Raw genomic sequence first — 27,789 nt, 5'->3', positions numbered from 1 at the left:
TGCGCTCGGGCTCGGTGCGCGCTCGCCCCACGGCCGCGGCCCGGGCCTCCCGCCGCCCTCGGCACCCTGCGGCTCCGGACCGCCCCCGCCGCCTCGGAGGTGCCCCCGGGCTCGCGCGCAGGGAGGGGGCGGGGCGGGGCGGGGCGGGGCGGGGCCCGGGGGCGCCGCCGCCGCCATCTTCGGCGCGGGCGGGAGGGAGGCGGGGAGGCGGGGCCGCCCCGCCCCGCCCCGCCCCGCCCCGCTCAGCACTTGCCCCGCCGCGCCGCGCCCGGGTTCCCGGGTTCCCGCTTCCCGCTGCGGCCCGGACCGCAGAGCCCCGCGCCCCCGGCCCCCCGCGCCCCCGGCGCCCCGCGCCCCCGGCCCCGCCCCGAGGCGGCCATGCGGGCTGCGCGCTGGCTGGCGCTGGGCGGCCTCCTCGCCCTGGCGGGGCCGCTGGACGGCCGGCTCGTGGGCCCGGAGGAAGCCGGCTTCGGCGAGTGCGACCGCTTCTTCTACGCCGGGACCCCGCCCGCGGGGCTGGAGGCCGCGGCCCACCTGAAGGTCTGTCAGCGCTTCGGGGGCGCCGAGCGCTTCGCCACCCTGTACAGCGGCCGGGCCCGCGCCCCCGTGTTCTCGGCGTTCCGCGCCCCCGCGCGCCCCCCGGCCGCCCGCGCCGAGCCCCGCTGGCTGGTGGAGCCGCAGGTGAGCCCGGGCTGCGAGCCGCCCCCGCCCCCGCCCCCGCCGAGGCCGCAGCGGCCCTGCCCCCGCGCGGAGACCCTCCCCTTGGTTCCGGGGCAGACGTCTCGGCGGCTCCTCCGCGGGGCCAGGCCGGGCGCTCACCGGCCCCAGCGCGGCGCTGCCGCAGCTCCCGGGCCTGGGGGGGCGGGCGGGCAGTTCATGCCCATTTTGCGGACGAGGAGGTGAAGGCCCCGGGGAGGGACGAGGCCTGTGGAGGCCTCCCCAGCCGGTGAGATGGGCCCGGCGTTTAGGCCAGGTCGCTGCCCTTTCCGCTGTGGAAAACCTTCTCTTCTGTGGGCCGCCTGGGCCTGAAAACCCGTGATGCGCAGGACATCGAATAAATTCCATATGAGGTCGCGTTGAGTTAGGACAATAGAGGTACTTTTTTTTTTCTTTTTTTTTTTTAGAGGAACATATTTTTAGAAATGCTATGGGATAGTAACAAATGGTAGGGAAACCATCTCCAACTACTGGGAAGGGCGAACTAGTTTTACGTGACTCCTCACGTCTGTATTACCAGACCACTTGGAGACGTGTCATGAGTGCTCCGTACTGGCGGGTGAGGGTGACCGAACACTGCGGAAGGTCCCCAGAGGCCCTGCTCAACCTGCCTCAACACATCCCGCCCCACCTCTGCTTCTCTGGCCTCCTTCCCACAGACCCAGCCAGGCTCCCCTTTGGCGGGCCCTTCCCCTCTCACCAGCCTCCCACTGGGTCCTGCACCTGCCCCAGCCTCAGTGGCCACCCTAGCAGGGGGCAGAGCTACTCACTCAGCCCACCCACTCCTGATGGCCACGGCTGGCCAGTACCACATGGGTGAACAGACTGTGGCTTTCAGGTGCTTCATTCAGAGCCCTGGGTTATGGTTTCTGTAATGTCATTCAGATATTTCTAGCTTGGAGAGCTTAGCTGGGTCTCACCCCATCTTGTACCTTAATCTTCTTACCTTCCTGTCTGCCTCCAATCCATAGCCTTCACCTTGGTGTGAACAAGCCTTTGTAAATTGTACAAACATCAGACATACATTAATCTAAAATTAGTGTGCCCCCAGCACCCCTCAAGCTCTCTGCATATCCCCCAATTTATTATGCATCACAATTGTGGACCTGTCAGGAAACGGACGATCTAGTCCTTTCTCCTTGAGGATCTCATGGACAGCTCAAGGAGACAGAACATGCATGTGAAGAAGACACAGGAATGCATGCTAAACATATTTCAGTTGAACTCAGAGCCCATCTAGAAATCACCTGCTGGGTGCCAGACACCGAGGGTGCCAGGAGACAAGAGAGTAGCTCTCGGGTTCTATGGCTTCCTGGTGTGCAGGTGAAGCGTGCTGGGCAGAGGGGTGGCAAAACAGCTGATTAGAGCCATGCCATGTGTGTGTGTGTGTGTGTGTGTGTGTGTGTGTATGTGTGCTTGAGAATGAGTTCCTTTATTGACTAGCTGTAACCCTGGGCAGGTTATCTTGGAGCTAATCACAGGGCAGCCTTGAGGATGAGATGAGTTACTATATAAAGTTCTCTGAAGATGCCTGGCACATAAGTACTAGCTGCTATCAGGACACAAGCAAAACCTATACTTTAATAAAGGTAAACAGAGTCCTATGAGGCTGAACCCATCTTGGAGGTGATAGGGGAGAGCCTTAGGGTCAGGATGACATTTGTGCTGTGCCTGGAGGATGAGGCAGGGCTCAGAAGAGAGACAAAGCTGTTCCAAGCAGAGGGATCACCAAGAGTGAGAAATGCATGTTCAGGGATTAGTGTGCAGGGAGTGGCTAGAGCTGCTAAACCAGTGGAAGTATGTAGGCTACAGTAAGCTCAAGGGTTCAGAATAAAAGGGAATAAGGGAAGGGAGAGGGCGGGTGTGAAGGATGATTAAGGAAGACTTAGGGAGGCAGAGCCACCATGCAGTTACAGAAGGAGTTCCAAAGGATGAGTTTTGGTAGAAGGAGGAATGGCACTAGGGAGGTGAAGGAGGATGGGGAAGGAGGGGCGAAATTGTTCCAAGTGGCAGCTCAAGAGATCAGAAAAATGGTGGTTTGGAAAAGGGCAGGAGGCCAGAGTTCCTGGCTGGGGAGGTCAGGATGGTGGCGGCAGCTGATGCTTTTCCCTGCAAGATGGGCTGGTGTCCCGCTCCTTCCAGCCTCAGCCTCAGGGGGGTCAGCCAGGAGCCAGAGGGTATCAGGAGGGAGGGAGGGAAGGAAGAAGGCAGGGAGGAGGTAAAGCTGCAAGATGAGATGCAGGAGGGCTCTGGAGCACACTGCATCAGAGTTGACCCTCCTGCGGCCCGCTTCCCGACCAAGGTTCCCACTGCAGAAAGATGCTCAGGGCTCACCGTGGACTTCTGGCTGCTTCGGAGCACCTTGTGATGCTTGCCTTGTGCCCAGATCACCTTTTTACCCAGTCAGCTTTGTAAGAGGCCTAGCAGACAGGGGAGGAAGAGGCAGGAGGCCAAAGGAGCTTGGTGTTTGCCTTGAATGATGAGTCAGGCAGGGCTGCACTGGCCCCAGGGGTTCCCAAAGCCCAATTCAGCAGCTTTCACAGCTCTCCTGCAGTTTCCCTTGGGAACTCGTGGATTAAGGATCATGGAAACTCTTGTCATTCTTGTGCTTAAAACCTCTGAGGTGCTGGCTGCCTAACATGTACAGGACACAGTTCATCTCTGCATCCTGGCTCCAACTCCAGCCTTGGTTCTCACCCTACCCCACCCCACCCCACCCTCACAGTCTATGTTCCAGCATCATCCAGCTGCCTGGCATGCCCCTTAGAAACAGTACTGTTTGTCACTTCTTCCCTCATGCTCATTCCTTTTGCCCCGAATCCCTTTTGTGTGCTGCCCCAACTTGTCCCTCTCTGCTTCTCCTCCTCCATCCTTTAAGACTGCCGAGGTGTCATCTCTTCTAGAAAGAATAGCCCTCTGATTTAGGTCTAGTGCTCAGTGCTCTGATAATGTCTCACTTTTTTTTGCACTCCTCACATTTTTTTTTATAATTACCTGCTTGTGTGTTGGCCTCTTCAGCACGAGCCCTTGTGAGATGAATGTTGCCCCTTGCTCGTCATGCTGACGTTCCTGGTGCCCGGGACACAGGGCGTCTCAACCATTAGGGTTAATCAGGCAGCAGTGGGTGAGATGCTGTGCTTGAGCTTTCCTGGCGGGACATGTACTACTTCACAGGCTTGCCCCATAGCTGGTCAGCAGCTGCTAATGCAGACACGTTCCATATGCAGAGCTGGAACCTTCCATTCCCAGCTCTGGCCTTTGGAACAACGCCAAATGATTTGGTTCTCTTCTCTGGACAATAGCTCTTTGGTGTCAGATACAGGATCCCATCTCCACCCACACTGGAAGAATATAAATGGGATCTTTTGAGGGACAGAATGAGAACTTGAAAAGAAAGCAGAGAAATCAGTGGGCTGTTGTAGGTTTTATATGGAATGTGGTCCCCTTTAAATTGAGAATGGGGAAAAGGCAAAAAAGATGAGAAAATGTTCCCCCTTGGGCATGGTGGAGATGCTTTAGAAGGTTTCCAGTCAAGACTTCGGACACTTGAGAACTGGGTTCTGGTTTAGTACAGGGAGCCTCAAACCTTTTCGTCTTTCAATACCTTTCCATTGAATGGAAGAATTTTTGGATAAGAGATCAGTGATGCCTTACCAATGTACATTGTCAATTTGTGCTGGAGGCTGTCATCTAAGACTTCCATTTTATAAAGATGAATACTGACCAGATCTGGCATCCTATTCAGCTTATACTTATTTAATCTTACAAAAATACTCCAAGGTAGATATCATTGTCTTCTATTGTAGAGATGAGCAGATGGGCTCAGAGGGGTTAAGTGATGTGCTCAGTGTCACACAACTTGAATTTGAACTCATGACTATTTTCTCTTAGTCAAGTGCTTTTTAAATACATCATGGAGATTCTTTGACCTCAGTAGATCCATTGCATTGTTGGTCATAGGGCTTTAATTCTTCTTATCTTTTATATGGGGATCATAATTTCCACTCCATTTCTCTTTCTGTAGGATAAGTGGGAACACATACTTGGCCATGTCAATGTTGCTTAGGGGTCTGTGGCTCTGGAGCGAAGGGTAGATTTTGGTGAACTACAAAATCATTGTCCCTAAAGGGCCTAGTGAGGCCGTATTTCAAATCTTAGTAAATGCATTTGAACAGTGATCACAAGTTAGATCCTCATTTAGGTTCTGGGTCTTTAATTCCTGTCAGTGGCTTCTTACCTACACACACTGGGAAACTGTGAAGCCTTTATTCTAACATCAGTCCCTTTTTCATTATATCAGAGAACAGATGCATAGAAGGCATCATACACTTAAGTCTCTGTGCAGCAAACAGGACAATTCTGATACATACTTTCTGGTTGGGGGACTTGAATTCAGACCTCCTGCTCTGCCACTTACAGGCTGTGTGACCTTAAATTCTTCCAGTTCCGTTTTTCTGATCTGGTTATTAGAGGTGACTACAGTGTTTAACTTCACATAGTGGGGAAACGTCCAAAGTGACACACACAAACATATAGCACAGTACCTGGAATATGGTAAGGTCTTAGGAAATGTTAATGTGTATATTTTGTTAAAGACTTACTCCAATAGGTGTTATTACATTCTTTTTTTAAGAGGGAATGTGAAGGGAGTGGGGAGCAGAGGGAGAGAGGGAATCCCAAGCAGGCCCCACACCCAAACAGAGCCTGACTTGGGGCTCGATATCATGACCTGAGGAGAAATCAAGAGTGGGACATTTAACCGACTGAGCCACCCGGGCACCCCAGTGTTATTATGTTCAAAAAATTTACATAGGCTGTACACCCAACATGGGGCTTATACTCACAACCCTGACATCAAGAGTCGCATGCTCTGCTGACTCAGCTCCCTCCCTTTTTTTATTACCTTAAAATCTTTTTTATATTTTTTAAGTAAGCTCTACACCCAGTGTGGAGCTTGAACCCACAACTCTGAGATCAAGAGTCACATGCTATAATAGGTGTAAGATATACACAAATACACACGCACACACACACACACTGAATGTTGGATTAGACAGGTGACTCCTGAAATTCTACAACTACAACTCTCTTATTTTTTTTTTTTTTTTTTTACAACTCTTAAAATGTAAAACATCCATGTGTGTATCTTCTCAAACACTAGGCAGGCATATGTTTCACATTTGTACAACAGGTGCTTAGAAAGAGCTTTGGTGACAGATTGGGTGGATGGGTGGATGAAAGGATGGATTTAGGTGACTGAAAAAACAAAAATAAGATCAGTGCCAGAGATACCTCCACCCTCCCTGCCCTGAGTCACCAAGAGGTGTGTTGTCACAAAACAAGCAGTGAGCAATTGCATTGCAATCTATTGTGCTGAGTCTGGGTAAGTCTGGGAAGCCGCTGACTCAAAGGGATGAATCCAAAGTTAGTCACTCTCAATTTCTTCCTTACTGAGGTGCAAATAGCAAAAACAGGAGTCACAAAGGCCATCTTTCCTTGCATTTTTCTCCTTTCCTGGCTTTTTCTTCAACTTTAAATTCAACGTTTCTTTTTTTTTCTTTTTTATTTTTTTTAATTTTTTTTTATTTATTTATGATAGTCACAGAGAGAGAGAGAGAGGCAGAGACACAGGCAGAGGGAGAAGCAGGCTCCATGCACCAGGAGCCCGACGTGGGACTCGATCCCAGGTCTCCAGGATCGTGCCCTGGGCCAAAGGCAGGCGCCAAACCGCTGCGCCACCCAGGGATCCCAAATTCAACGTTTCTGTTTGATTTGTGGTTGTTCTCAGGAGCAAGTAAAGGTACTTGCCCTACACTGACAGAACATTTTAGGGATATTTTGTTCTGAAACAGTTCAGTGGTGACAGATCTGTACACCATTCTTTCAGTTCAGACTTAAATTTGGATGGCCCAGGAAAGGAGCTATCATTTATTGATTCCCTTACTGTGTATGAGGGTCTTCACAAATTAACTCATTCATATAAGTAGGTGTTATGGGCCATGTTTTATGGTCTAGGAAACTGAGCTTCCAAGTGGTTAAATCGCTTCCCCATGGTCCTACAACTTCTAGATGCAGAGCTTGAATTGGAGGTTATGGCTGCCCGGTTCCAAAGTCCTAAGTGTACTTTCTCCTCGGTTGTGCCATTTTCCAACAACTGCATTTGTATTATTTTCTCTCCAGATTCCAAATTGATTGACTAGGGTTGTCATTTTATTTTACTGAATTCATCTAGTTCTTTGGATGATTTGCGGTCTTGCTTTGAATGGACCATTCTGAAAATTCCCACTTCAGATGGTCATTAGCTCAGTTATGAGCTCATGGTGGTTCAACCTTGCTTTCCTTGAGTAAAGATTTTATTCTTGGGTTTCAAATTTCTCTTCCTTTTAAATTGTCAGTGAAACTCTTAAAGTACAAGTAAGAATGTGAGAAAATAAATCCTCCTACTTGCCAGTAGCTTTTGCTTCCTGTGATCTGCTCTTTCTCCTAGAATTACTATTATTTCAAAAATGTGTTCCCCCTTCAAGCTGTGTATCATGTCTCCAGGAGTGGCCATGTAACCTATCACCCCACAGAACTTGGCATCTACAGCAGTAATAATTTGTTGCCTGCTAATCTATTTGGCCACTGACAAGAGGGAGAAATAAAAAAGAAACTGAGTCATGGCATGAACCAAAAAGGGAAGCACCATTAGTATTCCTGGCACACTTTCTCTTGACGCAATGTCAGACAGAAGTGTGGTTCAATCCCTAGAGGTCAGGCTGAGGATGTCCTACACTTGGCATCAAAATGAAAAATATGGGTATGTTTCCCCAGATTGCAGAGTAAACAGATGGATGAAACAGCATTTGAAAATCAAAGCTAAATTACATGTTCTAGGCAACTTGTACCTTAATCTTAGGGATGATTGGTTTTGGGTTTTGATTGAGTTTCAGTTGGCAGGAACACCCAAAGCCCTGGGCCCTCTGTCAGCTAATTCACTAAATCAACAAATAGTTATATGAACATCTGCTATGTGCCAGGCACTGTGCTAGGCCCTGGGAATAGAGCAATGAATCAGACAAAAATACCTTCTCTCTTGGAGCTTACTTACTATCCAGTAGAGGACACAGGTGGTAAAATAAATAAATAAAAGACATAGCATGTTAAATAGAGTGCTAAGAAGAAAAATAAAGCAAGGCAAGAGGATATGAGGTATCAGGGGAAAGGTGACCTTTTCAAAGGGTTTTCAGGGAAGGATCACTGTGGAGGTGACTTTGTGTACAAACCCTAAGGAAGTGACAAAACCAGTCCTGCAGGTGTCTGGGGGAAGGATGTTCCAGGCAGCGAGAACAGTAAGTGCAAAGGCCCTGAGGTGGGCATGTTCCTCATGTTTGAGGAAGGATTAATGAGGGAGTAGTGGGACATGAGGTCAGAAAGATGGAGTGGGAGATGGCAGACCATGCAGGGCCTTCTGGGCTATTGGTAAGAAGCTTGGCTTTTACTCTATGTGAGACCCGATGCCACTGTGCCATCTTTAAATAGGGGGTTTTTGACACACTCTTACATTTTTTAGTAGAATCCTTTCAGCTGCTTCATTGAGAACAGACTGTGTAGGCTCAAAGGCAGAAACAGAGAGGCCAGATAATCTGGCAAGAAACAGTGGTGGCTTGGACCACTGGTGGTGGCAGTCTAGCACTCGGTATGTTTTGAAGGAAGAGCGAAGAGTGAGAGAAAGGGAGGAGTCACAGATGACTCCAAGGACTGCGGCCAGAACAACTGGAAGAATGGAGTTACCATGAATAAGACGAAGAGCAGCAGGTGTGTTAGACGTGCTCAGTGCTCAGCACGAGATGCCTTTCTGCCTTTCAGTGTTCAGCGGAGCTTCAGGCGGGGACCGCGAACTCTCTGGGTCCTAACTTACGGCCCTGGGCATGTTTTCACCTGTGATCTCATGTAATTCCCATGACAGACATAGGAAATAGGCGCTGTGGCTATGCTCCTTGGACAGAGGAGGCTGCTGAATTACCCTTCCATGTCCACACAGCTAGGAAGGATGGGAGCTGGGGCTGTCTGACGGCAGAGAGCACAGGGAACCTCCTCTGTTAGCCAACCTGTTAGTGGATGGGAGAGCTACTATTTACCTCTCCTTGGTGAAGCTCCTCTTGCCAAAGTTTGCACGTTCATTTATCAGGATTCTATAGAACAGAGCGTGTGCCCAGCCCCACAGCCAGTGACCGTCAAAGCTCATGGCCTTTGGGTGCACCCTTGTGCTGTAGCTAGAGCAGGTTACGGGAGCCTTAAGCACTGTAAGGGGCTGAGGGTGCTGTTCCCTCCCTTTTGCTCAAGATCCATTCGAACAGTTCTGATGGCCATTATGCAAACAGACATTCTGCATAAGGTGGGGCAGGGTGTGGGGGTGGGGATGGATCATCTAAAAACTCTGTCAAGCAACAAGGATGGTTCCCTGAGTCTTGGTGAGCATGGCCAGGATAAGGGAAGGCTCTTGTATCTGTGGGGGCGTGGGGCTGCTGTGGCTGCAGGTAGGCTGGTGCCATGCAGGAATATGAGGACAGCTCGGTTCTGGACCAGGTGGCAATTGCCCGAGGGGAGTGGATGCAAGCAAACCACACCCTCCAGAGCCCCACCTCTGGAACAGAGATAGAGGAACAACTCATCCATCCTTCTGCCCTAGGATGCTCAAGAGTCCCTCGATGCACCCAGCCTGGTTCCCCAGAGAAGGAAAGGCAGCTGAATTTAGCACATTCTGACACTTCCTACTCCACCAATGTAGTACATCCCAATTTGGGACCAGGGGAGGGCCTTCGCTCACCCCATGTCCTTGAAATCCTTTTTATTTATGACTGTTAGTAAACTGAAGTCCTCCCCCTGTGCAGGTTCTTGCCTTGCCCTTTTGTCCTAGGTAACCTGGCATCAACCCAGCTTGGGGAATGAGCCTGCCCAGTGTCTCTGGGAGATGGTAGCATTGGTTTCAGGAAGTCCCCTTTCCATTATTTTAATATGTCTAACTGAGGGAAGAAGCTGACCCGTATCAATCACATCAGTGTTTTGAGTGAATTGACCAGGATGTATGACTGAAGAGAGTCATGTAATTTATGTTTCTGAAAGACCAGTCATCTACTGCAATCTCAGAATGCACAGAAGCCTGGGGAAGGGAAAGCTGAGTTTATGAACCATCATAGGTCTTTTCTCATTCTGGAGTATTTCTACTGTATCTGGAGCCATGGTATCCATGATGACAGATACCTCTTCATGGCCAAGTGCACTGTTCGGGGTGGGTGGTGGCCTTGCTCTTGCACCTTAACTGGAAAGACCAACTCCCTGTGATCCCTGCCATCTACACTTGGAAGTACTAGCTTCCCTCATCTTCCTCTAGGCCTCTGCAAAACAGCTTCCCCAGTAGTTAATCCCTCCTACTCACATCTCTAAACTTACTCCCCTTGGAAGCCAGAAATTGTCTCAGATCATCAATCCCATCGTGCCTCCAACAGCCTCACTGGAAAGCCTCCAGGGCTCCCCATTCTCCTCATATAAAGATAAGTCCTTATCGTGGTCTCCAGAGTCCTGCACATGTGTCTCCCATTCCCCACCCAGCTTTATCTGGTGCTGCCCACATTGCTAGGCCTTTACCTCTGGCAAAGAGGCTTATTTCTGTGAGAGTGAAGCTGCTGTTGTTTTAATTACCATCAAAGGGCCTATGTACCTGCTATTTCGTTTTGCTTTTTTGTCTTCCATGACATTCCCAAATAGGTCAACTGCTCAGAATACTCTCTAGTAGTGCCAAACATAACCTTCCTCTGCTAGTATGTTACAATTATACATTTATTTGTTTATTTGTGTGACTGACTGAGTGCCACCCAGCTAGATGCTAAGTTCCATGAGGGCAGGGTGCCAGGCTAGTTGCTCATGGTCAGATCCTCATTATCTAACACAGGGACCAGCACACTTTTTTATACAAATAGCCAAATAGTAAGTATTTTAGGCTTTGTTGGCCATACAGTCTCTCTCTCTCTCTCTCTCTCTTTTAAAGACTTTTTACTTATTTACTCACAAGAGACAGAGAGGGAGAGAGGCAGAGATAGAGGCAGAGGGAGAATCAGGCTCCCTTCCCTGCAGGGAGCCCGATGTGGGACTCAATCCCGGGACTCCAGGATCATGCCCTGAGCCTAGGGCAAACACTCAACTGCTGAGCCACCCAGGCGTCCCGGCCATACAGTCTCTGATGCAACTATTCAGCTAGGCCATTTTTGCAGGAAAATAGCCCTGGACGATACATAAATGAATGAGTGTGGCTGTGTTCCAAGGGAACTCTATTTATGAAAACTGGTGGTAGGCTGACTTTGGCTTCACAGGAGGTAGCTGGCCAGCCCCTGGGCTAGCATCATGCCAGCACTTTGTAAGTAATTAGGAAATGTTGCTGGATGTTGAGCACTTAAAAAATATGGATTGAATGGCAACAGTGAAATTTGAAAGGTGAGCAATCCCAGTCCTTTTGCCAGCCTGCCAGCCCTAGATATAGATCTGCAAACAATTTTCAACTAACCCTTTTAATGTATGGTGATGGCCATCATTTATAATATTAAGGGTTTTTAGGATTATAAAAGTAGTATGTGCTTATGGTAAAAATATTTTTTGAGCATTTTAGAAGTGTATAAAGAAAAAGATCTCATTTCTCACAGACAACTAACCTTTACAGTTTGTGTGTGTGTGTGTGTCTGTGTGTGCGCACGCACACTAACATTCCAGAAATTTCTTTTACACATTGAGATGCATATAGGCTCTCAGACCCTTTATTCTGGTCGACAGGGTTCAACACCCCTTTGGACTCTGAAGCCACAGCTGACAAGCCCCTCAAAGGACCATCATAGCCCTGGAGTGGGAAAGTGAAAAGGCTCTCCAATGAGTGGATTTGCACATGTATAGAAATAATTTATTTCATTTAGAAACAGAAGGCCTGGGGCCTTCAAATGCAAAGTCTACTTCATAATATTTTTTCAAGTCAGTGTCTACGCAACTCACAGGTGGCCTGAAAGAACCTGCCCCCTTCCTGTGCTCCTCAGCGGTGGTGATCATTGTCTTCTTCCAGGGACTCACTGGCCTGCCCAAAGTCAGGAGGCCAGTCAGTGGCAGAGCTGTGACAGGTCTCCTCATTTCTAATCTGGTGTTCTGTTCCCATGCTCCACTGCCCCATACTCTCATATTTAAAGGAGCTTGAAGAGGAGTGATACTCATAAAACCCAGGAGAAAAGGTTGAACAAATGGAAATGATTTTGCCCGAGGGCAGATTTACTAGCCTCAGATCTTATTTATTGCACAGCATTGAGAAGCATAAGCTATCTCTTTTGTGCCAAATACAGGAGGGGAAGATTGAATAGTTCCAGGAGAGTTTGGGTTGGAAACAAGCCATTTCCTGACAGAGTTCCTCTGCTGTGGGAAAGGACCTGAGGGCTGTCAAGTCCCCTTCTCTAATGATGTTTACAATGAAGGATCAATTTTGTCAGCTTGAGAAAGGCTATTTCTGATAACTGTCATCTTGTGTGGAGATAGGCTCTGAGCCTTTCCTAGCACCAGAGTATTTCCTCTCATTCAGGTATGTAATGAAATGTGGTCATAGCTAGTCAGAGACGACCTTATCATAAATTTGTTCTCTGTCAGTGAATTGGGATTTAAGAGGGAAGGATAGGATGGCAGGTGTTTGCAAACCCATCCTGTTTATTATCTGCCCTTTCACTTATCCGTTCCTGGTCAGCGGGTCTAGAATCTTAGCACCGCCAAGAATGCATCGTCAGACACCCAGTTGCCGATTGACACTTTGATTGGTGTTGTCATTCTCATCCACATTCAAACCATTTGTTGAGTTCTCTCAGTGCCAAGCCAAGAAATAGGAGTCTAAGACACGGTCCTGGAACAAGACCCAGTCCCCTCATGCACGTGTCTTGTTACCTTAAGTCAGGAAGGCAGATCATGACCAACTTAATTATCTCCTACTAGACTGTTAGCCCCAAAGGGGCAAAGATAGAGCGAGCACACAGAGCGGTTAAGAGAGTGGGTCTTGGGGAAGCCTGGGTGGCTCAGTGGTTGAGCATCTTCCTTCAGCTCAGGGCGTGATCGTGGGGTCCTGGGATCGAGTCCTGCATCAGGCTCCCTGCATGGAGCCTGCTTCTCTCTCTGTCTATATCTCTGCCTCTGTGTGTGTCTCTCATGAATAAATTTTAAAGATCTTAAAAAAAAAAAAAGTGGGTCTTGTAGAGAGATAAAATTGGATTGAGTCCTGTCATTTACCAGCTGTGTGACCTTGGAAATGTTACTGAATCTCATGGAGTTCAGTCCCCTACCTATGGCATGGGGCTAATAAATTTTCCCTATGCCATAGAGAAGTTGGGAAGACTTGGTGTGACAGCATATACAAAAGGCACCCTGCATTGTGTCTAAGCACTCAGTAGATATACAATAAGCATGTTGAACCAACAAGTAATCTTTACTTCCGAGACCTGCCTGCCGTGGAGACAGCCAGGCTTAGGGCCATCATGGTCCTATATTTGACTCAGTATCATTGCTCAAATGGTTTCCTGGCCTGTTCCGGGGAAGTGAGAGGTCAGACTCTTAAGGTGGTCAATGGGAGAAGACCGGTCAGGCCAAGCAGATGCAATAAAAGCAGGGCTTTGTCAGTGTTGTACTGACAAAAAAAGGATCCCAATGTTAACTCTAAAGTACTTTGTAATCTAGGATTTCTCTAATAAAACTGTTGAGCTAGTCAAAAACAAAAATTCATACTCCTGCTCCATTCCTACCTTACTTGTGACTGGTCCCTGCTTTTTCTCTGAGTTCAGTGGCTTGTACACTATCTTCCATGTTACTTTGCCCATTGGTACATTCTTTGTTGAGGAACTCAGTAGAAGTTCATTCTCTCTGCTCCCAGGGGTGTGCCTCTGGTCTGTTCCCAGACGTCTAGAACCAAGATGGCCTTGTCTCTTCATTTGCTCCTGAAATTTAACCCAGATGCCTAGAAGCTTCCATGCCTATAAGGTTCCTGCTCCAACTCCCACAGGAGACTTGCTGGGTTCTCCTGATGCTTCAGGCCAGTTGATGCATGAATCATAAGCTTACCTGAGCTCATTCAGGTGAAGGGCAGGTCTGTTGTAACAGATCACTGGTAGATTCACAGACATAGGAACAGAGGTACACACAGGCCTCAAAGGAACCAGAGTTGGGAAATTTCTAGTAGCCAAATGGTCTCACAGTCTTCAGAGTCTTTATCCTACCCTCCTGGTCTTTTAAGGGTTTTCCAGCTTTCCCACGGGTCAGCCTGGCTACCACACCTAAACTGCATATAGCAACCTTCACACTCCGCTTGTTGTCAGTCTCTGAGTGTCTTGGATTGAAAACCCAAGAGAACCAGCTGACTGGTTGCTGGCCAGATTGGCCATCCCTTGGTTGTGACTGGCAAGGAGGTGGGTAGGAGGGGGTCAAGTGGCAAGCAGTGCTACTCTTTCAGAGATAGTATTTGAAACAGTCAATTTAGAAATAGAAGTTAACTATAGCACACTGACTAACAAGGGCTGATGTGCTGATGGCTGTCTGGGAGACCCCAGTCTGGGCAGCCATATTGGACAATGACTCAAGTGACCTTCACTGCTCAACAGAACTGGTCTGTGTACCAGCTCTGTGTGTAAGTCATGCCACAGAGGCCCCAAGGTGGAATCAGTCTCCCAGGACTGGGCCAGTTGTGGTCTCAGGAAAACACTCATTGAGGTTGTATCGAGGGTCCTGGCAGGAAACAAATGGAACTTTCAAAGTAGTTTAACCAACAGAATTGAATGAAGAATTTATTTACGGAGAATTAAGGGAGTCAACACGATCTGGTAAAGCTCCTAGGGCCTAGCCATTTATAGGAAGCTGTCACCATCCCAAGCCTGTGGGGTCAGGCGGGAGCCTGGTGAGAGCCATGACTGTAGAGAGACTCAGCCAGAGCCAGAACCCCAGCAGCTAGGGGGATGGGGAGCAAAGGAATAAGTACTCTGGTTTCTCTCCACACCCGCTCCCCCCTCCCCCCGCACTGGCTGCTCCAGTCAGAAGCCAGAGGGCAAGAGAGCTCAGATGATGTGGGTCCTAAAAGTCAGCCTCCTGTGGCACAGAGTGGGGCAGAGAAGAGTGGAGAATGGATCTGTGAGGCCAAAGGAGACCTCCTCCCTTTCCCCCCACCCCCAGCATGGGAGGCTGTGAGGCTGGGCCTGAGCAACAGGCCCATCCATGGGTGCTACTGAGCACCCACGCAAGTAGCAGAGAGGAATGGTGGAGGCACCCCTACCACTGAGGCCCCTGGAGGGAGTGCAGAGGGAAGCATGTATATTACATCCATGTAACTGATGTGGTTGGGAAGGGGTGGACCTATTGTGGTTGAATGTAAGGGAAGATTTGAGAGAAGAGAAAGGAGGACTTTTGTGGGTGGGAGGCCTGACGAATATGCCTGTTTGTCATTTAACCAGGAAATATAGGGTGCTGTTGAAGATGTTAGAGTAGTAATATATGCTCAAAAGAGTATAAATTACTGAGTGTAAATTAGCAAAAATGGACTTCTCATTTCATATGTGAATAAGACAAGAAATCCATGTTTACAAATCATAAAAATGATCAGAATATTAACTGGTCTGATAGGTGGAGGGACTTAATGGCCCTTTAATACTTTGTTCTCTCCCTTGGTATTATCTTCACAGCTCTTGGAATTTGTGGATAATACTCTCACATAGCACAAATATCATGTGAATCAGTTAAGCCCAGCTGGGGCACTACCCAAAGGTGATTTAAACGTTTGCTTTTAGGTGTGGGGTTCATGGAGCCTCTGCATCTGCGTCACCTGGGGTAGTGGTGAAATGCACTTTTGGGTCCCACTCCAGACCTACTGAATATATCTCTGGTGTGAAGCCCAGGAATATGCATTCTTAACAAGGACCAAGGTACTTCTGATAGAAACTAAATTTTGAAAACTACTGATTTAAGGAGATATCACTAATTTCTTGTAGTAGCCATCTGAGCAAGAGTTAATTCCACCAGAGCCTGATAAGATAAATGAAAATATGATAGAGATCTAGCTCAGCAGGTTCTCAATTTAGAATCATCTGGAGAACTTTAAAAACATCCTGATTCCCAGCCTTCTCCTGATGCCAGAACTCCTATTTAATTGGTTTGGGGTGAGGCCTGGACATATTTTATTTAAAGCTTCCAGGTGATTCTGACATGCAGCCAGACCTAAGAACCTCTAATCTTGTCTGAACCCAGAAGGTGGAAAAAATTAGAAATGGAAATATCTTAGCTTAATGGACTTTGTGGAATTCTGTACAACACAGTCACATGCTAAGAATAATTGCTCTGGAAAAGAAAGCGGAGTACAGAGTAGAAAACAAGCTTCAGTGAGTAATGAGGAAGGAAACCCAAGAAGAGCAAGGACAATGTAACCTGAGAAGGTGCTGCACTTCTGGAAGGACTTAAAGGAGTTCTCGGCACATTTTCACAGGCTCCCAGAAGGAGCTTGAAACTTAGAGTTTTTGTGAGAAGGAGCAGCTGGAGGAGCCCATGGGGAGTTTGTCTGTCCCCGGGGCCACCCACTGGCCTCTCCCAGGAGTCCCTTGACAGCAGGTGTGGCCAGTTTTGGGTTGGTCCTTTTTTTAATCGCTCCCTTTTTTCTTTTTCTTTTCTTTTCTTTTCTTTTCTTTTCTTTTCTTTTCTTTTCTTTTCTTTTCTTTTTTTCTTTTTTCTTTTCTTTTCTTTTCTTTTTTCTTTTTTTCTTTTCTTTTCTTTTCTTTTCTTTTTCTTTCTTTCTTTCTTTTTCTCTTTTCTTTTCTTTTCTTTTCTTTTCTTTTCTTTTCTTTTCTTTCTTTTCTTTTTTCTTTTTTTTTTAATTTCCAAGAAAAAGAAAAGTCTGAAATGGAAGAGGAACATCCTTTGATTATTTCTTCTGTTCCGTCATCCTCTGACCATAGGAGGAGAGAACACTTCCCCCAGTTGCCTTTGCACCTCCTCAGGCTCACTTTGCACGCACTGAGCACGGACAGTGTGCCCAGGGTGCCCAGCAGCAGGAGGGAGAGCTGAAAATCAGGCTCCTCCCTGGGGCAGGAAGGTGTGTGAGTGGCCCAGGGGGGCCCAGAGGAAGGGTGATTCATGGGGAGGAGGGCCGAGAGGACAGGGAAGTCCACCTGAGTGCTGAAGTTCAGGGCATGGAAAGCCCTGCATTTCTCTTTTAAAAAAAAAAAAAAGAAGAAGAAGAAATTAAAATAATAATAATAAAAAATCCTACTAAGTCTTCTAAAGCTGTTTCTATTCCCAAGAGGATAAAGAATATTTTGGATGCCAAACAGGGAGGATTTTATTTTTCTTAAATAGGTGGGTCAGAGCTCGGTTTATCCCTTTCCTGAGAGCTGAAAGGTCTTAGGGTTTAGTCTTCCTCAAATGCTCCCTCATCTGCTCTCCTGGTCCTGCTACGTTTATGAAAGGCAGCCCTTTTCCTCAAGCTGGGTATTTTCCATGGTGAATACATTCTCTCAGCATTCAGCCAAGGCCTCAGATCTCGTTTATTCTAGTGTGTGCGAGTGTGTTGAGGGCCTGTGTGCACCAGCCAGCTCCAGGTCTGATAAGATTATCTGATGTTCCGACTGTCGGCTGCTCTCATATGCCCTGTAAGGAGAGGCCCTCTTACCACTTCATGATGGGCAGGAGGACGACAGCATGTTTTCAGTGTCCCTGTGTGCACATCATAGTTCAGGGCAGAAACAGAATTAGAACACCAACTCTTCAGCCCATTCGATTACTTAGTTCTCGTTGGAAATAAAACAACTCCCCAAACGATATAGCCTCTTTATCGCCACAGAGTTGGGGGGAGCCCGTTGGGTCTCTCCTGATCATGGGGTCTCATCTGAATCAGCCCCGCGAGTGCATCTCTAGCCTCAGCCTGAGATTCTCCGGGGGGGAAACTCCACCCTTCCTGAATCACTGAGAAGTTTTATAACTGCTCTGATGATCCTTCTAGATGGCCACCTTTCCATGTGGCAGATCCTGGAGCAGCACCAAAGGACAAACTGTTCTCTCTGGGGCCTCTCTTTCTCAGTTGCAAACTGGAGGAAATTATATGCATCAGGAGATTGTTGTAGAGGTCAGATGGGCTCATTCTTTCCACAACTACCAATGGCTTCCTGGTGCGAAGGGCCTCTGTGCTAGGTGCAAGAACACAGGCATCGTTGGCCACCGGCTCCGACTCTAGTTCAGTGGCACAGACAGATGGATAAGCATAGTTTCAGGGCCTGGACCACTTCTCCCCACTTTGTCTTTGGTGGCCAGCTTGCCTAACTCCACTGTCCACTTGTGTCCCCCTCCTCGTGTGGGTGCCCCCCCCCCCCTCCTCCAGCATCCCCGGTCCACGTCCCCTGAGCCTGTCTTGCTCCTCACCTGTACCCACTGTCTCTTCAGGAGCAGTGCCAGGAGGTGTCACCTGCCAACCTCAGCCCCTGCCCACCTGGTCTCAGAGGCGCTTCAATTCTGTTTGCAATGCCAAGCCTCCCTGCCCCCGCCCCCTTCATCCTCACCAGTTCTTTCTCTGCACCTGTCCCTGGACTATGTATGGGTAATGGCTGTGGGTAAAATAGTATAAAAACTGCAACCCTGGACTAAACAGATCTGGCCTGTCCCATTAACCCTGGCTGGCTTCCACACAGCCTTCATTTCTTCCCAGCATATTTCCTCTCTCCTAAATTCCCTGGCACTGTGACCTCTGGAGGCTTGCACACTGTGTTCTCCTTATGGTCCTGCTGCCACGTCCCCCACATATGGCAGAGAACTCACCAATACCAACCCCCCATGTACCCTTCCGTCGTCCCCTGTGTTCTCAGCAGAGGTCCCCTCATTCCAGGCTGACTCTTCTCCACGTGCTACCACTGTCATTCTCTTTGCTGTCCCGCTCCTCTGTGCCATTGGTGCCATCATGATCACCAGCATACTAATCGGCCACCACTTACCAGAAACCTATCATATGCAGAGTCTTCATTAGGTTTGTAGCAGACAAAAGTATGAGAGGTGATCCTGGTGTTTGTGGAACTTGCAGCCTGTAAAAACGCAAGAAGCAAATGCACAGGAGCCTGATCTCTGGCACACGCAGACACCGCCCTCCCGCAAGATCTCTTTCTGGTGGATCCATTGTGTGTGCTCTTTAAAACTAACCTTGGTGGCATCTCCCACATTCCCGTCCTTCTCACCTGGTTGGTCATCCCAAGCCCACTGCAAAGCCTCTGTGCAGCTGTGCATTCTGGAACATTCTGTGTTTCTGCACACTCTCAGGGCACAGATACACTCTCCCTCTGCTGCCACTCTCCTGGCCATGGTGCAGTCCCCCACCTGGTCTTGGGGGTCCTGGCTGGGACCTCCTGGTTTTCTGGCCCTGTAGAGTTGTCTTGTCAAAATCCTTGTGCAGTCTTAATACTGGGAAGGGGGTTAATGGACCCCCTGTACCTGCCAGGCCTCTGAACTGCTTCTGAGAAGGTGCTTGTGGACTCCTACAGGAGTTGGGAAGACAGCGAGAGGAAGGAGGGAAGAAGGGGGTAGAGTACTGCTGATGAGTGCCGAAGCTTCTGTTCATGTTCAGCAGACCATCATCATGGTCGGCACATAGCTCCTCCTCCCCGCTCAGTGACAAATCAGCACCAGGTGACTCAGGTCCCTGAGGTCTACAGGGATTTCGCAGCCCAGAAGCCCTCAGGGATTGGGCTGGTGCTCCGTGGCACTGTGCCCCTGAGATGCCTCTGGGCCTCAGAATGTTCGCTCGCACGCACAGAGACCTAGAACCCCTCCCCACCCTGCCCCTTTCCCTGGGTTGTGTGTGGGGGGCAGCAGGACCACCTTTGCTGATTCCTGTGAGCCCTGCTTCCCAACGAAGAGCCTCCTTACCTCCTGCCTTTACCTACAGACTTCTCCAACAAGCCTGTGTCTGTCTCAGCTCCCTCTTGCTTGTATCCAGTCAGTCTTGTCACCTGCCTCCCTTGCCAAACCCTCAGTGGAAATCGCCCTTTGAAGCCTCACTAAGGATTCTCGAATCCTCAGAGGTTTTGGTCTTTATTGTCATCCTTAACCTTCCCTCTCTGTGGTGGGTGCCACACTGTCGATCCTCTCTCACCAAAGCTTTCTCCTCCCCTGACTTTTGATGTGACCCTAGATGACTGATTGTCCAACGGCTCCATCTGTGTTTCCCAGTTGTGTCTTGTCCTTCTTGTGTCCTCCAGTGTGGCTACCCTGTGGCTCTCATGCTGCCTTCCTCATCCAAGGGCTGCTGCTGGCGGGGGGCTGGGGCTTTGGAGCCTGAGAATCTGGGTATAAACCTTGGCCCTGCCACTTAGATATTGGGTGACCTTGTACCCATTGCTTATGTGAGTTTTCATTTTCCTGTGTGTCAAATGGAGACAGTGCCTCTCCCATTGGGTTATGTGGAGAGTAAATGGGATGCAGCAGGGCAGTGCTTTCTGAATCGTAGTCATTTGCAAACGTGCTTTACAATTTTTGCCGTATCTGAGGTGATGGGGATCCCATTAGGATTAAAAAGGATGCTTTATATATAGACCATTTTCTGTGGTGCTTGGTGCATCACGAGTGCTCAGTAAGTGGAAGTAATAATTATCCCAAGATGAGTTATCTGTACATCAGATCATTTATACTCTGCTTCCTGCTTATCCTTTCCAATTCAGCTTTTCACTTTTACTTACGTAGAATCCTATTTTTGGGGTGCCTGGGCGGCTCATTTGGTTGAGTGTCCAACTCTTTTTTTTTTTTTTTAATTTTTTTTATTTATTTATGATAGTCACAGAGAGAGAGAGAGAGAGAGAGGCAGAGACATAGGCAGAGGGAGAAGCAGGCTCCATGCACCGGGAGCTGGATGTGGGATTCGATCCCGGGTCTCCAGGATCGCGCCCTGGGCCAAAGGCAGGCGCCAAACCGCTGCGCCACCCAGGGATCCCCTGAGTGTCCAACTCTTGAGTTTAGTTCAGTCCTGATCTCAGGGTTGTGCTCAAGACTGCTAGAGACTCTCTCTCTGCCCCTCAATGCCTCAAATAAGTTAATTAATCCTTAAAAAAAAAAAAAAGGAGAGAGAAAGAATTCTATTTTCACAGGCTGGTGTGGTCTCTACCCCCATGCCTTGATGCCAAAGTCTTGTTAAGCCTTAACTAACCTTTCGGTTTCTCTGTGTTCATCGAAGTCATGCACATCCTTCTAATCCCACCTCAGCTCTGTCTTCTCCAAGAAGTAAGAAGTCATCTCTGACTGCATTCGTTGTGCCCTTCCTTCCTTTGAAATTCATTTGCTCTTTTTCTTTATTTCATTTATTTTTTAAAAGATTTTATTTATTCATGAGAGGCAGAGATGCAGGCAGAGGGAGAAGCAGGCTCCCTGCAGGGAGCCCTATGCAGGACTTGATCCCAGGACCCTGGGACCATGACCTAAGCCAAAGGCAAGATGTTTAACAACTGAGTCACCCAGGTGCCCCTCTTTATATCATTTATTTAGCATCTATGGTAACCTGCATGGCACTGTTGTCTTTTTCTTGGTTTCCTATTTAACTTTGTATCTCATTTCCCCAAATAGATGGTGACTTTCTTAATGTGAAGGCCTGTCTTGAGGCATAGAAAACAGTAAGGACACCAGCCACGGGGCTGGACTTTCTGTGTTCATGTGGTGATGCCACCACTCACTGTGTGACCTTGAGTAGGCTTCTTAATCTTGATGTGCCTCAGTTTCTTCATCTGTCAAAAGGTGAGACTAATACCATAGTACCTCATTTTTTTGGTAAGTTTAAATGAGTGAAGACTTAGCATAACCACTTACTGATTTAATACATGTAAAGTTCATAGAATGGAACCTGGCATATAGTGTTCAATAAATGTTGATGGTGGTAGTGGTGATGGTTGTTCCCAGTGCTAATGCGTCCTTCTGTGGTACCAGTCACATGTAATATATGCTTAATAAATATTGTTGAATGGATGAATATTTCCCCTCCGGTCCTCTTTTGCAATTTTCTATCCATCTGTTTTTCTTACATGCATGTTGGCAGGAAAACTGAAAGTCTCCTTTCATTTAATTCCAAAACAAAAAGAAACCCAATGGGTTTAAATAGCTTTTATTGTCTGGTATAGAGACCAACTCATTGAGAGAGACTATTTTTTTCTTGGTACTAAGTTTGAAAAGGAATTCATTACAAGATTATTTATGGGACAGGATGCTTGTGGAGGGGAAGAGTTCATTTTTCTAAAACCTACTTAGCATGTTGTGATTAGGAAAAAAAAAAAAACTTTCCTTGAAACACAGGAACTGTATCCAATGACATGGGCAACCCAGTGGGACAAGGTCAGCAGGGATGTGGAGTCCACAGAGAGAGCTTTGTGCCTGTCCCTCCATCCTGAGATTCCACTGGGAAACCAAAGAGTGAGATTAGCGGTGCATGCAAGAAGGCAAGTGTAAACCAGAAGTGTAGTCTGAAATTACCTCTTATGTCATAGGCATATTTTTGTCCTCAGGGAGTGGTGTTGTCAGTAATTTACTATAATGGCAATAACCAGATCATTAAACTGTGTCTGCAGAGAGCATGGAAAAATACATCTGCCCTTTAGGTGACACTGTCTCAAAGAATATGTTAGACTTTCTTTTTTTTTTTTAAGATTTTATTTATTTATTCATGAGAGACACAGAGGCAGACACACAGGCAGAGGGAGAAGCAGGCTCCATGCAGGGAGCCTGATGCGGGACTGGATCCCAGGACCCTGGGATCACGACCCAAGTCAAAGCAGACACTAGACCACTGAGCCACCCAGGTGCCCTTATGTTAGACTTTCTAAACCAAATATTCTTTTTAGTCCAGTTTCCCATTGGTGAGTTAGGTATTTTAGTTACATACGCACTGATATTCCTTCAGAAATTGAGGCCTTCCAAGACAGATTCAGCTGTTCTGTAGAGCTAAGTAAGCGTGGTGATGACGGGGAGCTGTTCTACTGATCTTATTTAGTTATTCAGATGATTCTATAGCAAATGACACTAAAACACTAGTCAGCCGGGGATCAGAAGAAAGTTTTGTCAGAGGTTTAAAAAACTGGTCTTGAGACAGGAAGCATGAATCATAATGAGCTTTTCTGTCAGTAGAGGTCAGGGCTTGAACCATTATAAGACCCTAGGATTTTGAGGCACCTGGGGGGCTTAGTGGTTGAACATCTACCTTCAGCTCAGGTTGTGATCCTGGGGTCCTGGGATCGAGTCCCACATCGGGCTCCCTGCATGGAACCTGCTTTACCTTCTGCCTGTGTCTCTGCCTCTCTCTCTCTCTGCCTCTCTCTCTCTCTGTCTCTGCCTCTCTCTCTCTCTCACCCTGTCTCTCTCTCTCTCTGTGTCTCTCGTGAATGAATAATAAAATCTTACAAAAGAAAAAAAGCCCTGGGATTTCATGTTTTATAAATGATATGATAGAGTGACTTCATCGTGTAATGCCCGGGGTGTGTGTGTGTGTGTGTGTGTGTGTGTGAGAGAGAGAGAGAAAGAGAGAGAGAGAGAGAGTGTGTTACCACCTATCTCTTAAGTAAAGAGATCTCTTTACTTATCAGGCAGTAAATTAGGAAACAACCTATTCGGAAGCTGCTTCCAAACACAGGGTGGTGGGATAGCAGAATGAAGTGTATGCACCCCAGAGAACCAAGCCCTTCCAAACCCGGGCACTGGGAGGGCGGGTGCCCTGGGGACTTCTCTAGAGCCACGGCTCCAAGTGCAGGTGATTCATATGCACCCTCTCCCCTGTGAACAGGATGCATCTCAATACCTGCCCTCTTCTTTCAGATTGACGACCCCACCAGCACCCTCGGGGAGCTGACTGATGAGGCTGATGCCATCTCCTCTGTGAACAGCCTGGGAAGCAAGCAGGCCCTGAGTACAGATTATGTGGACCCTGATTACCAAAGGGGACAGCTGTACCCATTCTCCCTTAGCAGTGATTTCCGAGAGGCCACCTTCGCTCTAACGAATGCCGTACCGATGAGCCCGTCCTTCCAGGAGCGGTGGTACACGAATCTCCGCAGCCTGATGGAGCGGGCCCTGACCCCGCAGTGTGGCAATGGGGAAGACCTGTACCTCATCGCAGGCGCCGTGCCCTCAGATCGCATACTTCAGGACAGAGTGACCATCCCTGCGTTTGTCTGGCTGGCAGCCTGTTGTGCCATGCCCGGGGGTGGCTGGGCCATGGGCTTTGTCCAGCACACCCGGGATGGTGACATCATAGAAGACGTGATGGTGAAGGAGCTTGAGAAACTGCTTCCGTCTAACCCCCAGCTGTTCCAGGACAATTGTGGTGAAACTGAGCAAGACACGGAGAGAATGAAGAAAATCCTGGAGGTGGTCAACCAAGTCCAGGACGAGGAGCGGACGGTACTATCCAAGGAGGACACTCGTCCCCTCTCTAGCATGACCAGTGAAGGATCAGCTCTGCTGCCTCCGGAGGCACCGGAGGAGAGGAGGAGCTTCTTGGGTAGGTTGATGGGCTTCATCACTACCCCGGTCATCAGGCTTTTCCAGTTACTTTATTACGTTGCAGTAGGCATCCTGAAGAACATTATATATTTCCTGTGGTTTGTTACCAAGCAAGTGATTAACGGCATCGAGAATTGCCTTTACCGCCTGGGTTCAGCCACCATCTCCTACTTCTTGGCCATTGGGGAAGAGTTGGCAAGCATTCCCTGGAAGGTACTCAAAGTCATGGTCAAAATCATCAGGGCCGTGCTCCGGATCCTTTGTTGTCTGCTGAAGGCCGTTTGCCGCATTCTGGGCATTCCAGTCCGAGTCCTTGTGGACGTGGCCACTTTCCCTATGCACACCATAGGTGCAGTTCCAATCGTGTGCAAGGACATTGCAGTGGGCCTTGGAGGCACCATCTCTCTGCTCTTTGACACTGCTTTTGGTACTATGGGTGGTGTATTTCAGGTTATTTTTAGTATCTGCAAGAAGATTGGTTACAGGGTTACCTTTGACAATTCTGGGGAGTTATAGAACTCCAAAAAAGCTAGTAGTGTCCAGTTACAGTGAATTTGATTTTGTTTTTTTTAAAGAGAAAGCTGGAATACTTTGTCTTTACAATGGGTTTCTGTTCACTGTCAATTACCATTACATTTTGGCCTTTGGTAGGGGTATTTGCATGCTTTTGCAAAGGAAGATGGTATAATTAGGACTTGGCCAAAGATAGATGTGGGGAGTGAGATTATGTATGTGTAGGTCATCTGTGGGATATAGGCAAACTTCCAAATCATTAGAATCTTTATTCACTCTGCTACTGGATGGACCTCCTGAGATACTCTGGTGTTCATTTGTGGTAACTAGGAATTACAGAGAAGGGAAGAGTTAGCAAGAGTATAACCTTAATCCAAAGAGTTTCTAAGAAAATGGAAAAGAAATCTTGTTTCTGTTATGAAACTTAAGGCAAAACCTATACAAATGTTGTTGGTCGATTTGTTTTCATTGCTTCTCTTTCTCTCCAACTCAGCTGATCTTGGTGAAGTACAGACATGTTTCCCTGTTGAAATAACTTTCTTAGGGATAAGGAATTTGCTAGATCCCTGAGCTTTCCATGGCTTCCAAGGACCTGTAATGTTGTTTGGGGTTTTTTTCTTCCAAAGATGAATTTTGCTGCATTTTTCTTTTAGGTAATGATAAGGATTATGTGTTAAATGTGGCATAACAAAGTTTGAATGCACGGGCAAAAAACTGTATAATACGGTCCTCTCGGGTATAAAGAAGAGAGTGCAAGGGTCAGAGCCCTGTTTGAATAGGTGCTGTAGGTCTGAGAACATCCTTAGCTAAGCTTAGATTAACTTGATGTATATTAAATCTCTGGCTAAGAATGAGCTCAAAGACTGACATGTTGGCTACCATGAAAATTTGTACTCTCCAACATTCTAGATCCACCTTTGTTATGGATCAGACAAGTACCCATTACAGCAAAATACTCTGACCCCCACCTTAAATGATTGTTTTGGTTTAAATATATACAGAAGAACCACGAAAGAAAAACTATTCTATCCATCTCAGAAAAAAAAAATCCATATCCATATATATCTAAGTTTATGTAGGCATAAACTTGATTAAGAATCACTGTGTCTTAGGACATTATTTTTATAGCGTGTTTGAGGTTAGAAAACAACTCTCCTGTTAATGCAAGTTTGATTTAAGAGCTAATCCCTATTTTTTTGAAAAAGCACTTATCATTTTAAATCTTTTCCTGAAAGAGAAAGCAGAATCTTCCAAACCTTGCTCTGCCTTCCACAGCTGAGATGCAATCATCTGGATTTTTCTAAAGAGCTGCCGTGAGGTAGAAATGGGGCAAGTATAAAATACTGATCTTAGGGGTACAGGGTACCATCCATCTGAAACTTGGTTGTAAACAGCTGGGATCCAGAAAGGCAACAAGGAGAGAATAATGGAGAGAAATAATATTTGCTGTGGGTAGGTAGACAAGAAATATGAGTGCCGTGAGCTACATGTCACAGAAAAATAATTTAATTGCACCCAAAGTGGAAGAGTGGCCATCCTGATCAATTGGTGATACAATGTTGGGGATTATGAACACCAGACTGGTCCATGATAGGGGATGTACACTAGATTTATCCAAGATCTTAAGCAGTATTTTAGCAACACTTCTGTTTGAGTGTGAAGGTATGTGGCAGGGTGAGGGTTTGCCTTGGTACTGATGGATCAAGAATCCTGCTGGCTGAAAGGAAGGGAATCTTAGAAGCAACCAGAGAGATGGTCTGGCCAAGCCCTCAACTGATGAAGAAACTGAGACATAAGGGGGCAGCAGGCTTGCCTTTCGTTTCTTTGCTGGCTGCTGGCAGATCGGGAGCCAAGCTCTTTTGCACCTGTCCTATCACACCTCGGATGTCACATACTGTGGTGTGTGCGTTACTACTCAGCTGCCTCCCTGGAGCATGGCAGGGTTTCTCGGTCCATCAAACAGTCTAGCCCCTGACTCACCCATCGGATTCAGCCTGTGTGATGAAATGATTAGCCATCCACACACAGCATCATGCTGACTGCCTCCTGCAGAATCTGTATTCCCTCAGAATAATTTGCATACTGATAGGCCCGAAGAGGGCGCCCATGGCAGCTTGAACCCCTTGGCACCATGCAAGGAACAAGGCATCCAAACCGCTTCTTGAGAGCCATTTGGAAATGCCTTCTTTTTCACTTATAGTTGTGTAGTGTCTTATTTATTTATTCTTGTGTGGCCTTTTGTGAAATATGGGAAAGGATAATAAAGCAAAATATATCCTTAAGGCTCGGTGGCTGAGCCCATCCTCTCTGGACCACTAGGTTGGCTGAAACTCTGGGATTTAGTGGAACTGGCTCCAGCAGGACTGTTCCCATCAACCTACTTTGGGCTTCGAGGTGAGAATTTAGACTAATGAGCCCTGTGTCTAGCTTGAAGATTTTTCTGTGGCTCTGTTATGTTCTCAGGCCCTGGGGAGGTCAGCCAACTTTTCTTTATCATGGAGCTAATTTCTAGTCTGTGGTTGAGCCACGCCTTGGGACACTCCTCTTTTCCATTGTGCCTTTTGAATGTTGGCGTCTCTCTCACCATTAGCACTTCCACCTAGATGCAAACTAGGGAGTTGGGAGAAGGTACTAGAATGAAGCACTCATCATTCAGTCATTCATCTGTAACAAGTGTATTTGAACATCGAGTTTGCAGAGATCAGGAATATGTGGATCCCATCTTGGAAGAGTTCAGAAATCTAGTGGAGAGAACACATGGTGCAGGTGACAGCTGTAACACATCATGCTGAGCGCTGCAAGAGGGGTACTAGCAGTGTGCGCCCCGGAGCACGGGAAGAAAGCCCACAGAACCATGGAAATGAGGGGAGCCTTTGCAGAGGGTGTGACAAAAGTCAGCTTGACATTTTCAGGCTATGTACAATGCTGCACACCTTGTAATGCTCAATAAAGTAATCATCGACAACTCCTTAGCTGTTCTATCTATCCATCTATATCATCCTGTCTATATTAAATGAACTTGGGCGAGTA

At 47.6% G+C, this 27,789-nt stretch overlaps 2 protein-coding genes across 2 annotated transcripts in view; both read left to right on the top strand.

Moving 5' to 3' along the window:
• LOC485120 (lysine-specific demethylase 4D-like) overlaps window positions 1–23,677 on the top strand; it is a 49,931-nt gene extending 26,254 nt beyond the window's left edge. The window contains exon 3 of the transcript XR_005375474.1: window positions 23,560–23,677. The gene's annotated coding sequence lies outside the window, so the exon portion shown is untranslated. The remainder of the gene's footprint in view (window positions 1–23,559) is intronic.
• On the top strand, window positions 379–27,789 carry ENDOD1 (endonuclease domain containing 1). Its single transcript, XM_038568270.1, has 2 exons — window positions 379–681; window positions 23,560–27,789. The coding sequence occupies exons 1-2, from the start codon at window positions 379–381 to the stop codon at window positions 24,760–24,762; spliced, it is 1,506 nt and encodes a 501-aa protein (XP_038424198.1). The 3' UTR covers window positions 24,763–27,789.

The sequence above is a fragment of the Canis lupus genome, chromosome 21, assembly GCF_011100685.1.
Source record: "Canis lupus familiaris isolate Mischka breed German Shepherd chromosome 21, alternate assembly UU_Cfam_GSD_1.0, whole genome shotgun sequence".
NCBI lineage: Eukaryota > Metazoa > Chordata > Mammalia > Carnivora > Canidae > Canis > Canis lupus.
This window is presented reverse-complemented; position numbering and strand designations above follow the sequence as displayed.

What these genes read in the sequence shown, in the direction of transcription:
- ENDOD1 (XM_038568270.1), top strand. Translation starts at nt 379, where the DNA reads ATGCGGGCTGCGCGCTGGCTGGCGCTGGGCGGCCTCCTCGCCCTGGCG. An exon ending in GCTGGCTGGTGGAGCCGCAG is followed by an intron (nt 682 to 23,559) that starts GTGAGCCCGGGC and finishes CTCTTCTTTCAG; the next exon opens with ATTGACGACCCCACCAGCAC.